The sequence below is a fragment of the Gobio gobio genome, assembly GCF_949357685.1.
Source record: "Gobio gobio genome assembly, chromosome: 15".
NCBI classification, from domain to species: domain Eukaryota; kingdom Metazoa; phylum Chordata; class Actinopteri; order Cypriniformes; family Gobionidae; genus Gobio; species Gobio gobio.
In genome coordinates, this window is record NC_137108.1 from 40,007,533 (window position 1) to 40,022,416 (window position 14,884).

General features: G+C 36.4%; 1 protein-coding gene across 1 annotated transcript; it reads right to left on the minus strand.

Moving 5' to 3' along the window:
- Positions 1 to 1,611: 1,611 nt before the first annotated feature.
- Positions 1,612 to 14,234, minus strand: cmtm6 (CKLF-like MARVEL transmembrane domain containing 6). Its single transcript, XM_079836397.1, has 5 exons — positions 14,003 to 14,234; positions 13,568 to 13,715; positions 4,984 to 5,160; positions 3,132 to 3,230; positions 1,612 to 3,041 (listed from the first exon to the last, which is right to left on the minus strand). The coding sequence occupies exons 2-5, from the start codon at positions 13,691 to 13,693 to the stop codon at positions 2,889 to 2,891; spliced, it is 555 nt and encodes a 184-aa protein (XP_079692523.1). The 5' UTR covers positions 13,694 to 13,715; positions 14,003 to 14,234; the 3' UTR covers positions 1,612 to 2,888.
- Between the last annotated feature and the right edge of the window lie 650 nt (positions 14,235 to 14,884).

Here is a 14,884-nt window from a genome sequence, read left to right on the forward strand (position 1 = left end):
GATGTCACTTTTAAAAAAGTGGCAGTAAATTGATACAAAAATTCACAATTTTTAAAACCATAATTTATGCCAGTAGTAGGCTACCTGGAGTTACAATGTTTACCTCAAATAATCGATCATCTGTAGATGGTAACTTTGCAGGCAGCGACATCTAGTGTTAGCTCTAGGGAAGTTAAGTTTTACAAAAATAAAGCCAGCTTGTCAGTCATCTCTCTCCTGCGAAGAATTACCAACTAAAAAACATTGATATATTTGGGCAATAGGTACAAACATGCAAGATAGCATAAATGTACACTATATTGCCAAAAGTATTGGGACACCCCTCCACAGGTGTATAAATTCAAGCACCAAGGCATGCAGACGCTTCTATAAAACATTTGTGAAACAATGGTTCGCTCTCAGGAGCTCAGTGAATTCAAGCGTGGTTGCCACCTTAAGTCCATTTGTGAAATTTTCTCACTACTAAATATTCCATGGTCAACTGTTAGTGGTATTATAACAAAGTGGAAGCAATTTGGTATCAACAGCAACTCAGCCACGAAGTGGTAGGACACATAAATCCCAGAGCAGGGTCAGCGCATGATGAGGCACACAGTGCGCAGAAGTCGCCAACTTTCAGTGTCAGTAGCTACAGACCTCCAAACTTCACGTGGCCTTCAGATTAGCTCAAGAACAGTGCGTAGAGAGCTTCATGGAATGGGTTTTCATGGCTGAGCAGTTGCATCCAAGCCTTACATCACCAAGTGCAATGCAAAGTGTTGGATGCAGTGGTTTAAAGCACGCGACCACTGGACTCTAGAGCAGTGGAGACGTGTTCTCTGGAGTGACTAATCACACTTCTCTGTCTGGCAATCCGATGGACGAGTCTGGGTTTGGCAATTGCCAGGAGAACAGTACATGCCTGACTGCATTGTGTCAAGTGTAAAGTTTGGTGGAGGGGGGGTTATGGCATATGGTTGTTTTTCAGGGGTTGGGCTTGGCCCCTTTGTTCCAGTGAAAGGAACTCTTAATGCTTCAGCATACCAACACATATTGGGCAATTTCATGCTCCCAACTTCGTGGGAACAGTTTGGGGATGGCCCCTTCCTGTTCCAACATGACTGCGCACCAGTGCACAAAGCAAGGTCCATAAAGACAAGGATGAGCGAGTTTGGTGTGGAGGAACTTGACTGGCCTGCACAAAGTCCTGAACTCAACCCGATAGAACACCTTTGGGATGAATTAGAGCGGAGACTGTGAGTCAGGCCTTCTCGATCAGCATCAGTGCCTGACCTCTACAAATGTGCTTCTAGAAGAATGGTCAAAAATTCCCATAAACACACTCCTAAATCTTGTGGAAAGCCTTCCCAGAAGAGTTGAAGCTGTTGTAGCTGCAAAGGGTGGGTCAACTCCACATTAAGCCCTTCGGATTAAGAATGGGATGTCATTAAAGTTCATGTGCATGTAAAGGCAAAACTTTTGGCAATATAGTGTATGTGTAGATGAAGGTGAAGAGTGCAGTGAAACAGCTGCACGTGACTGAACCAAAGAACCACATACACAGTTTTGTTCAATAAATTCCTGGTTTGTGAATGTTTCCGAACAGGCCGCATTTAAAACAAGAGTCTGATACTCAGGACCCAGGAGCTATTTATTGCTTAACTGGAATGGAAGGATGTTTACAAAAACAGTGCTGTAAAATGTTCCATGTGACCATTTTGTAGAAACAATGCTGGTATTCATACAGACTCATTCAACTTTTTGCATTTTAAAAATCCTAAAGCCCTTAGCAAAAATTAAAACTAACCAGATGATCTATTCATATCTTAAGAAGTGTTAGTAAGAAAGTGACTATCAACAAAATACGTGGTTTTAAAATATACACAATGCTTAACACAGAAAGCAGCAGTCAGTTGTACAGCACAGGAGGTGGGAAGCGTAAGGCAGATTAGTGTCTCGGAAAACTTGCAGTCCGTTCATCTCCACGGGCATTTAAACAAACACTGGGCCTTCACGCACATACCTCCGAATAAAGATATCTGTTTGGAATTAGATTTAAAGCACTTCATCACTTGACATGCTTTCAAAAACACAATCTGGGCTCACATGGAACAAGATAAAGCACAAAAGAAAAAAATATACAACATTTCTAGTTCCACACAATACAAAAATGAGATTGTTTCCATAAAAAATCTATGACTACACCCCTGACGTCCCTTGTACAGCGAAACATGATAATCACAGGGCCATAAAAACGTCATCCTGCTGTCACAGTAAAATTGACTTAAGGACATTTGTGTGTACAGTGCAATATTTACCTGTCCCACAAGTGTTAAAAAAAAGAATATTTCATGATTTTTTTTTTAGCCTCGCATCCAATATTACATCCACATTCCTGTGTCGTATAACAGGTAATAATAAGTCATTCATTTCAGTATGATTAAACCCTGATTTTTCTCCAAAATATATTATTTCAGGAATGCATATATAACTATAAAACATCAGGAATGAGTACTTCTTTTAGAAATATAGTGCATCTTTTTGTACTTGTTAATTCATCAGATAAGACTACAATGGCGCAGAACACACTCGTATAGGGACGAAAACTTCATTTGTGTACTCGTACAAAAGTTTGACTAAAATGTTTTCTTTTTCCCCGTGTAGAAATAGTAATGGCAAAATAATACAAGCGATCCCCAAACCGAGAAACCGCCATTTTCTACTTCAACTGTGAAATTAAGACTTGTGTAAAAAGTATAAAACTGGTCCAACATGCCAGTTAGTCACTGACTGAAATGGAAATATTAAGACATTTTTTGCTTTGGGTAAAAAACATTTCTCATGTATAAAAAAACTGTCAAAAGGGAAAAAAGCTTTTGAATATGACAGCAGTTTGCTGGTGAAAACGCTCAGTCAGTTCCATTAGAGTTAAGTTTCTCAATCTCTTGTCTGGGTGCGTGGTCTGCTGGTTGGTTGTTTCCATTTCGGCAAGGAATACCGCGATTTTTCACAAAGTAAACAGAGTCAGCCAAGAAGGCCACCGTGGCCAGGAAGCCAAATGCCTGTAATACAGGAAAGACAGTTCAATGTCAGCCAGTTGGTAGCAGCTATGTTATCATATCAAACAAAACACAGATCGAGCATCATCATACCACAGTGGCCTGCTCCAGGCTCGTCTGGCCATTGTCTCTCACAAACACAATGCTGGCAATGAGGAACAGGAATGCCATAGCTGCTGTGTATCCAAAATCCTATGGGAAAATTAAAGAAAGTTTAAATTGGATAAAAACTGTAAATGGTCAGAAACAGTCAAATATTTGTGTGTAAAATATGATAAAATAGAAACGATAATTTATGATAATATATTAATATCATAATATCATCAACAAAATGATATTTTGATATTATCATTAATAATAACAATAACAACAATAATAAGCTGATATTATCATTAATAATAATAACAATTTTAAATTTTATTAACACTATGTTGATATTACTATTATTAGTATTATTAGTAGTAGTAGTAATAGTATGATTATCATCAATAATATCATCATATTAATTATAATAACTGTTGTTGATGTTAATGATAATGTTCTGATGAATATTTCTACATTTTTTTATGATAAGTTGATATTATTATTATTATTATTATTATTATTATTATTATTATTAACCATAAGTTGATATTTAAATAATAATAATATTAAATTATAATTTTTAATAATTAGTTGATATTATTATTTAACATTATGTTGATATTATTCATCATCATCCTCAATTATAATAATATTATTATATTATCATTATAATATCAACATTATTATTGTTATCAGTGTTAATGTTCTGATGAATACTTCTAAATTTCTCAATAAGTTGATATTAAATATGTTGATATTTAAAGGGGTACTTCAGCGCTGGGAAGATGAATGTGTATTTAAACTGGGTCATTTATGTAGTAGAAATGTGAAATTATTTTTGAATTTGGTGCCTTCTAGACTGAGAAAAGACAGAAAATTTATTTTTGTCTCATTGGGAAGAAAGACAACTACTCCCAGAATGCACTTGCTTTGCTGCCCAAGGAGGCCACTCCCAAAGCCACGGCCACTGGTTATCACTTGCCCATCATGACACCGCCCCCATTGTCATTTTGATTTTCATAGTAATAAAATAATTTTGTTCGTTTTCAGATCATGCCTATGGAAGCTTAACTTTCATAGGAATTCATTGAAAAGTTGAAACACTCACTTTGCTCCGCACTGCTCCGTTATGAATGCCCGAGCCAAGTGGCCGTGTGCATTTACATTCTGTGAGTGAGATCAAAACATGCGGAACTAGCGCCTTATACTGGCTGTAGTCTCCAACCTCTGGCTAAAAAATCCTCAGATGACGCAAAATGACGATATTTGCATCATCGGAGGATTTTTTCCAGAAATAAAATGCATAATTCTCTCGTCTCAGGGGGACATGAGGTGGGAAAGTACCATAATTTGAATATACTACCGGGTTTCTACTGATACAAAGCTTAATGCTAAATCGCTGAAGTAACCCTTTAAATAATAATATTATTAATAATACATGCTGATAATATTATAGTTTTTATTAATAATAATAATAATAATAATAATAATAATAATAATATCAATATCAATATTATTATTAATATCGTAACATTGTTGATGATGATAATAATAATATATTGTTATTTATAATAATAATAATAATAGTAATGCTGATAATATTATAGTTTTAAATAATAATAATATCAATATTATTATTAATATCAACATGTTGTTGATGATGATGATAATTACAATATATTGTTATTTATAATAATAATAATAATAATAATAATAATAGTAATGCTGATAATATTATAGTTAAATAATATAATAATAATAATAATAATAATAATAATAATAATAATAATAATAATAATAATAATAATAATAATAATAATAATAAGAGTATTAAAAGCATGTTTGTTTGTTTTTTACTTACCAGAGTAGGCCAGCAGTTAATTCCGACTTTCTGGTGCAACGTTGTAGCCAGGAGGATGAGGAGCAACAGCGTGAAGAGGAAGGCTGTGCAACTGACAAATTCAAAGAAGTAGAGCGGTCCACAGTTTGAACAGTTGGACACTACCTCCTCCATCACAAAAGCCACAAACGAAAGGAGCTGAGGGGACACAAAATAAGGGGCTTATTTAGTTTAAATACAAGACAATATGAAAGATTTGTCTGGACTTTCCACAGTGACAAAATATTGTATTTAATCGGAAGGAAGCTGCTTTATTAGGACACGGCCATCCGTAGTTCACAATTTGAAACTGAGAGAACAGGTGTGGTGCAAATACAGCAGTGACAGGTAGGGGATTTCCCATTACCAAGGACATTTACTCTGGGAAAACACACACACAAGCGCAAATGTTATGTTTAATTGTTTGTTTCCTTTTCACTACTATCACATGCATGCATCACTTCATCATGCTGAACTATGTTTTAGTCACATGTAACTCTATTAAATGATCTTCCAGTCCAAAAGTGAAGTATTCACAGTTACATCAATTCCAGGAGACTTTTCACTCCACTTCCCTTTAGCAAAATATACAGTAAATGACGCAGCCAAGCTACGAGGTTACTCAAATAATTATGAAAAGTCCCTCAAATTAACCTTGGCTATTGTTTTGTTCTGATGAATATTTATTCTACAACATTTCTGCTATTAAACTCTGGTCTTGGAAAGGAAATAATATATTTTAAATCATTAATTAAATGTATAGCAATAACTAATATGCTTAAAGTAAACACCAATTAAGAACATAAATACAATGTCATAAATCACTTTGACAAGGGGGAAAACAGCATGGAAAATAATAACAATAAACCATCTTATCAATCATCTAATATGCATTTAACAAATAGTTGGTGTTTGCCTGGCATTCAGATGGTAAAAAGAGTATAATGAGAACTTAGGAGGAACAGGAAATCGTAAGTGTTCTCGTTTATACAAAATACCATTTCATCAGAAGCAACATCAAAATGACAAAGCAAGAATAGCCCACATGTCTGACTCATAACTTCGGTTTCGAGCTCTGGCGGCTCTGACTTCTAGGAAGGAACAGGGCAAGTCCACAACACACAAATGTTATTGTCCCTTAAGAAACAGAACCTTATCGCTACCACACAGAATCCTTTCAATTCATTCCATCAAAATGAGCCGAATAAAACATAATTACTGTTCAACAGAATAAAGATACTGCCCGGCTCACCACCCCCCAAAAAACATGACTTATTTAGACGTTTATGAGTGAAATTACCTCAAAATGTAACAATGCAGACAAAATGAAAATGGTTAAATGAAATCATATAGATCTGATTTTAGTCTTAAGTCTAAATGTAAAAATGTTGAAAGCCTTGCTACAGGAGCTTCAGGATAAAGTACATGAAAATGAATTCATTAAAGTGATAAAACCGGCACAGCATCACATCTCTTCACACTACAATAGTCGCTTGACTGTGGTCAGCTGTCTGTATTCTGCTGAATACATTGTGGGTAGATTGGTTTCACAAGACACAACTGGGTGTGTCTGCGTAAAAAAGTCTATCAAAATCAAGAAACTCTAAAAAAACCTAAGTTTAAAAATACAGAGAATATTATGTTACCAATGGCAATGGGAATGCTTTGACTTTTTAAAACAGGGCCATAGTTATTTTCGTATCATTGAGATGCTATGATAGTTTTTATTAATATTTTCAATATGTTCATTTATATTTTCATTTTAGTGTTTTTTTCATTTTTATAAAGTTAAGCGTAAAGGCCTATTCACACCGGGACGATTTTCGCGCGCGTTTATCGCCGACGTTTAACGCCTCGTGACTAAACAAAGGGCGCCAATGGGAGTGTGCACACAGACGCGCAAAACGGCAGGCGTAAAAGCGTCATTTTTAAAAAAACGCCTCGGTACGTTTTTTTATTTTGATGCGGCGCGTTAAAAACTGGCTGACCAATGAGATCGGTGCTTTTGTTCACGTGCCTGGAGCTGCTGAAGTGACAGTAAAACATGACTTGGTGGCGCTCAAGCACAAAACAATCTTGCGGACCACACATTGATACGACGAAGAAGTAGTAAGTAGACAAAGAAGAAGTTGAGCTGCTAATGCTGCTTGCCAGTTAGCAAAAAGTGTGTGTGAATGGTTTTGGCCATAGACATAATATGACTATGGTTTTGGCAAGCAGGTAAATACTGTCTCTCTTCTTTTTCTGTGTGACAAGCGAGTGTCAGAAGCGTAAAGTGCCGCAGCACCACCTTGTGTACCGGGAGCGCTATCTACTGAATGTGCACGTTCACTCGGCGCATCGCCAGTGGAAATCGCTTGGGTGTGAACACTCAAGACGCGCCGAAAAACGTCACGAAAAACGCTGGCGATAAGCGCGCGCGATATTCGTCCCGGTGTGTACAGGCCTTAAGGATTTGAGCGACTTTGCAGTGGTCAGTATCTATCAAGAGTGGTCCAAGGAAAAAACAAAGGTGAAACGGTGACAGGGTCATGAGTGGCCCGTGTGGTCCGATCAAACAGACGAGCTACTGTAGCTCAGATTGCTCAAGAATTTAATGCTGGTTCTGATAGAAAGGTGTCAGAATACACAGTGCATCGCAGTTTGTTACGTATGGGGCTGCATAGCCGCAGACATTCAGGGTGCCCATGCTGACCCCTGTCCACCGCTGAAAGCGCAAACAGAGCCTGGACCACGGATGGAAGAAAGTGGCCTGGTCTGATGAATCACGTTTTCTTTAACATCACATGGATGGCCAGGTGCGTGTGCGTGGCTTACCTGGGGAACACATGGCACCAGGATGCACTATGGGAAAAACGCAAGCCAGCAGAGGCAGTGTGATGCTTTGGGCAATGTTCTGCTGGGAAACTGGGGTCCTGCCATCCATGTAGATGTTACTTTGACACGTACCACCTACCTAAGCATTGTTGCAGACCATGTACACCCTTTAATGGAAACGGTATTCCCTGGTGGCTGTGGCCTTGGTTTGAGGAGCACAACAATGAGTTTGAGGTGTTGACTTGGCCTCCAAATTCCCCAGATCTCAATCCAATCGAGCATCTGTGGGATGTGCTGAACAAACAAGTCCAATCCATGGAGGGCCCACCTCACAACTTACAGGACTTAAAGGATCTGCTGCTAACATCTTGGTGTCAGATACCACAGCACACCTTCAAGGGTCTAGTGGAGTCCATGCCTTGACGGGTCAGGGCTGTTTTGGCAGCAAAAGGGGGACCTAGACAATATTAGGAAGGTGGACGTAATGTTATGCCTGATCGGTGCATAGTCTTCACCCATTTTTATTTCAGTTTTAGTTTATTGTTTTAGTACATTAAGTTAAAAGGGGCAATATGTAAGAACCCGGGACGTTTTTGCTGGGAAAATCTAAAGAATGTGACGATTACGCGCGCTCCCCAGAGCCTCTCTTGCTTCAATGATGCATGAAACGAATGCTGAATTCTGTACTGTAATGTCAAAAGGAATTCATTCAGCCAGATATATATAGTCTATAGCCTCAAATATACTTTAGAATCAATTCAAACTATCATAACAGTGTCATTTTAATTACCTCATCTGTCCACATGATGCGGGTGAATTGCAGAGCTTGTGCAAACATATCCACATTGCTACGTTCAGATGCTTTCTTAACGCTGTCATTTTATTTTGTTATTGAAAGGAAACCATGCAGCCCATATGTACATATTCATCTAAACGTCATCTAAAAACTCGATTAATTGAACATTTTACCTCGATTACGATTAATGAATGAAATTTTTTTTTTTTTGTGCTTTCCATTTTTTGCCCTCATAAGGTTGAGTAAATTCCTGATAAGGTTTTTACTGTAAATATTTTTTACTATTAAAGGTGGAATTTTTTTTCTTATGAAAAAGTGAATTTCTTTGTGATTTTAAAATACTTGAAGGGAACAGTTCACTTTCAGCAGTTATTGTCTATGGGGCAGATTTCTGCTTGTTGTATATCAGATAAATTAACACAGTAGACCTATATTACATTTCTTTGAATGCATTAATGAGAGAGTGATTGTGTGTGTGAATTACTCATACGGTCTCTATTCATTATGAAGCTGTGGTTTGTACTTACTAAAATATATGCCTATAACGGTTGAGTTTACTTTAGTCACAGGACGATGTTGACACTGCGTTTCTGCGCTGCTCTCTGCGCACGATCTTCACGTGATGTGCAAGCTACTGTCTGAGTGTTCGTTTGTCACAATATATCAGGCATTAGTTCAACATAATACACAACTGATGGTCTAAAATTGCTTTAATATGCAAACTGGCAGGCCTTAAAACACATAAAAATGACAAAGTTTTGTGAGGACGCAGGTGAAAGAGGTCTGCCTTCAGGGCACGCGCACGCGTTGTCAGAGACGCGACACGGCTCGGCTCTCTGTGTCACAGAAGTTTTCCGTATTGTTGTTTTTGAATAGTGCAAAATCGCTTTAAATGTTCAAGCCTTTAAACGCATTTACTTGACAAACTTTATGAGGGGCTTGCACGCGCCGTCTGTGTGTGTGTGTGTGTGTGTGTGGCAGCGCCGCGTAGGCTATAAGAACGGCAATTAACTTACCTGTATAAACTGTGTAAAACATGCAGTTACTATAGTGATTCTAGGCATCTATAAACAAAGTTAACTGCTCCTGCATCTCTCGGTGTGCCTGCAAACTGCACTTGATGTGACGGGGCGGAGTCACGTGACTAAAACCAAAATAACCGACATGGGAAAATTACGTCGGTTAGAGGTTCTGAATTTCGGTTTCGATTAATCGTACAGCCCTATAATGAACTGTTATGTTTTTATTACTTTAGAATGATCCATTTCTATCTACACACCGCGGGTCCCCTTACAGTGAAGTCACTATTTTGCCCCGGCATGTTTCTACAGTAGCCCTAAACGGACAAACTGCTCTACAGAGCCTTAGCTACACTCTGCTCTCTCAAATGACAACATCTTTGTCCTGTGTAGGCCACCGTAGCTTCTCTATGTGCTTCGAAAGGGAGGGGTGACCGGTTGCAATTCACAATCTGCCGCTAAAATTTACACAGTGCACCTTTAAAAGAAAAAAAAATATTAAATAGACCTTCGCTGTGAGTATATCAGGGCTTTGAATTACGTTCAGTCTATGTTTACCCGAGTGCGAGTTGCTGGCTGCAGTTCACTTAACAATAACAGGGGTTTCTGAATTCTACATATAGCTGCTTTAAACTAAATGAAAATGAGAAATGTTGCCTTGGCAACTAGTTGTAGCTGAAAATACGATTAACGATCATTCTATATTTAATTGTATTTTAGTTAAAGGGTTCACCCAAAAATAAAAATTGTCAACATTTAGTCACCCTTATGTTCTTACAAACCCGTAAGACTTTTGTTCATCTTCGGAACACAAATGAAGGTATTTTAATGAAATATGAGAGCTTTCTGTCCCTCCATTGACAGCTCCGCATGTCCACAACTACCACTTTGTCGCGTCAAAAAGTTTATAAAGAGATCGTAAAACTAATCCACATGAATTGAGCGGTTTAGTACAAATTTTCTAGAGAGACATGATCGCTTTATATGATGAACAGATTTAATTTAGGCTTTTATTCACATATAAACATTTATCAACTCACACATCAGTTGTGGTAAACGGACACTCAAGCATGCTTGCTTGACAATAAAAAAACAAATAAGGTTTATACTTGTGCTACATAGCACGTTTGAGCTTCCGCAAGAACCAATGAGGTTTGATTCTCGTGCGTCAAGCAGGTTCGGTTGAGCTTCTGTTTATGTTCACTGACCAATGTTTATAACTGAATAAAAGCCTAAATTCTGCTAAATCTGTTCAGCATTATATTTATCAGATATAAGGAATTTCAAACATCAGGGCATACAAAATAATAGTCTCAATCTCAAGATAATATATATATATATATTTCTTAATTCAAGGAGGAACTGACTCAAACCTCAGAAAGAAGTAATAAAGTATTGTATACAATTTAAACCTTTTATGATTAAATTCTAAGTTTTTGTTCTGTGTCATTAGAATAATGTGTGTCACGAGGATACACTAGGGTACATGGATAAATAAAAAAATAAATAAAAAAAACTCCAGTAGCAATTTCCCTGAATACTTGATCAAATCTCATTTCCTGAGAAACATGTGACCAGGTTCTGGTCTGTAGCAGTATTTACTCATAATGAGGATATTTGTCTTTAGGTTGACCTCTATATGGTCATTACTGGCTAAATTTAATGTGTTCAGATGTGTACTTCCCTGTACTTCAAGATTCTTGCTTTTAGTATGTGATTTCAATGTCATTTCAACTGTTTGACTCACCACAACATACTGTAAAAGTTGAGTCTATAATTAAATTTAGCATCTGCTCTCTAATTGCATTTACAGTTTAAACCCAGACAGGCATTTCTTACACCTGATATCACTTAACATGTCACATGCAAGCAGACAATGCCCTTTGGTCTTTTATTTTAGATGTGAATTCAAACACTTAAAATAAAGTTACAACCAAGTGACACTGAGAATTATAAAACTGATATAAGTTTTTCAATGGCTGATGCTAAAAGTTAAAGATTAAGTATGCATTGGATTCGGAATATTTTAGACCACATTCAAAATCTAATTTAAACCAATTGAATTTAAACAAAGAAACACAACGAACAAGAAGCATTTTAGATTCTGCACCATTTCTAGGTCACTCATCAAATTAGCAAATTTAACATATTGAATCCCTTCATTCAAAATGACCTTGCTTTCACTGAATCACATTCTCATATCCTCAGATTTTACACAAATTTGTCAAGTCCGTTAAAAAGAAAGGTGTAAGGTCAAATAAGGTGCTTATTGTGTCCAAGGTAAGCAACGCAAACAACGGCAGCATGTTAAAGAAAAATTAGGTTGAACCGCATACAAAATAACCCAGCATCTCTTTCCAAAACACAAGCAAAATGCCACACAAACAGGCAGCACATTTTCCTGTGTGAACCAATATGCATGCAGCATGATCTGCATGACATATGGAAGATACCAATCAATTGGAGGGAATTTCTAACTTGGTCTTGGACAAAGACCAACAGTCTCAAATTCTCAATTTCTGTACAAAAAGCCCCATGATCAACAGCCAAGCAGCATATGACTGCAATGCTGAAATGGCCAAGCGTGTTAAAATAAGCTTGGCATTATTAAATGCAGACAAAAAGTTGCCATCCCCCATTGGCACCCAAGTCAGAATTTGTTAAACAACATTTGAATTATCAAGGATGTGTGAGACAGGGCAGTGGGTTCATTTAGCAGAATGCTTCATTAGCACGAAACAGTATCCACAATATTCTAATTAACACTTTAAAACAACTGCAGTCATATTTCAACCCCACCTTTCACACATGTTAATGAACTGCCAGCATTACTGTGTTTACTATTATACACGTTCTGGGAAACTTACACAATGGAGTTCCAATATTGCCAGCTTAACTTGAATTGTGTTTAACTGTCATTCCACCAGACTAACCACTTAGCCACTGATGACCTCTTATTCAAACCACACCCCAATGTTTTGTTTGAAAAGGATTATATATATATATATATATATATATATATATATATATATATATATATATATATATATATATATATATATATATATATATATATATATATATATATATATATATATATTAAAATTATATTTTACTCATATGTTATGCTATGTCCTCTGTAGAGAACACCAGGACTCTTTAAAAAATTAAAAAATAAATTAAAAACATGAATAGGCAAAAACAATAGGATTTATAAAAAATATAAAACACCAATCCATTTTTAGGTTTCAGGATTTTGTATACCAAACTTTGTATAAAGATGATTCTCAACTATTATATAATTTGATATATAATTTGCAAATTAATGTGTTTTTGGGGCAACGTCTAATGAAAAAAGAAGTGTAATAATGGAGCAGCAATTGGCAAGATTTTCATAATCTAACATTTCATAGGCATATTGAAATTCCTTCATTATTCCCTATTCACTTGCTTTGTCTCCCAAAATGCCTGATACATGATTTATGTCCTGGTGTCCTCTACAGTGGACATGTATGAAATCAATGTTACAGTAACAGAAAGTCCTATTTTGATTTGAAACCATAACATTTTCCTGAGGTGTTGATTTATGACAAACAATAAAAAAAAAATGTTATTATTATATTTACATAAGAGTGTTAAATTTGATCACTAAATCAATGCCAGTCATTTTTAAAGTCCAAGGAGAGGCAGTTGGCATTGTGAAATTTTCAAACATTTTGGTATCTCTGAAAACCCCTGAATGTGCTCTTTACAGTTACAGTACAGTTAAAACTGGCATGTATGGTGTCTGAGAAATTCATTTAAAAAATCCAATACAGAGGACAAAAGTATAACGTATTTAAAGGCAGTGCAGTATTATTAATATAGAGAGATTTCGTATAAATGTTCACAGTACATGTGGTCACATTTGTTTTCACACCGAAGTGTTGCTTACCACTTCAATCACTTTTATCACAAATCGAACTTTCTCCAGATTCTCTGACGGCACGTTGAACCATTTTCTGGATTTGGGCTCCTGCGTTGTTGTGGTGGTGTTGTACACCGTGTCTGTAGTGGCCATACTGTATATACTGTAGTTCAATCTGAAAACGAGAAGTATATTAAACAGCTTAGCGGTGTAACGTGCGCATATAGAAACCAACAAAAGCAACACATATGTGATACTGCAAAGGAAACAAAGTAACGACACATCGACAGCTGCTGCTGTTCTCGTTAAGAAAAGCGAAAGTAAACCAGTCAAAGTCAAGTCTAACTAAGCTAACAGAATCGATCAACACAGAACGATCGATATAAACAAACTGCAGGGTGTAGCCGAATGCAACCGATTCTGTGTGACAACAATATTGAGAAATATTTGAGGGTAAAATACCTGTTTGTTTTATCGGACGGTTGTTTTAATGTGCTCTGTGTATGCCGTTCACGCGTCCCTCCTTTGTGTAGCCCAACTTGTGTTTCACTTCCGCACTGCCTCCGTTTTCTTTAACTAGGATGGACTTCCTACGGGGTTTGCCCAAATCGACGACTCGGCCAAAGAAGAGGGTTTTGGTGGTTTTTGTTTCTGTTATGTATGCGTCCCAGGTTTAGGAACAGATTTCAACTCTGTTTTGTTGCATATAAAGATCGTATTAAGCCGTGCCTTCGTTTATTTGCTTCAAGATTTTAGTGCTCTGAAAATGAGTTAAAAATGTTAATGATCTGAACAAAGAGCGAAATATCCATAAACCTTTGACATATATTTTGCGAAATACATAAAAAAAATATATAATAATTTAAAAGTAGGCTAAGTATTCCCTCAGTTGTGGCCATTTCCACCACACGTAGCCTAATCATTTTGGACTTTTTACCAAAACTTGGTGTAAGTTAGTTAGCCTATGAAGACAAGAGTCAACGAAGAGCATGTTTAAGATGAGACGTAAGTCTGGGATGTGTGAAGAAAAAGAAAATCTAGAATATGTTAATTGTAATTTGCAAAAAGTGTTGAAATGTGATTCCATTATTTGTATTGAGAATGCATAAAGACAAAGGATTCTGACATTTTATTCCAAAAATTATAAATAATATCAATAAAATGATGTTGACATTTTCTTAATTAAACCCATATATCATGCATGTGATTTTTTTTTCTTTTATTTATTTTTTACTAAAATGAGAAAACAGTTTTTTTTTTTTACTGTGGATCTTTATGAATCCATCAGTTTTCTCTCCCCTTTAATGAATTTGATTATATCCCTACACTCTAAAAAAAAAGGTT

Coding starts and splice junctions, on each gene's coding strand:
- cmtm6 (XM_079836397.1), bottom strand. CDS start 13,693: ATGGCCACTACAGACACGGTGTACAACACCACCACAACAACGCAGGAG. Junction 3,231..4,983: donor TTAACTGCTGGCCTACTCTG/GTAAGTAAAAAA, acceptor ATTTTCCCATAG/GATTTTGGATACACAGCAGC. Junction 3,042..3,131: donor GCCTGGAGCAGGCCACTGTG/GTATGATGATGC, acceptor CCTGTATTACAG/GCATTTGGCTTCCTGGCCAC.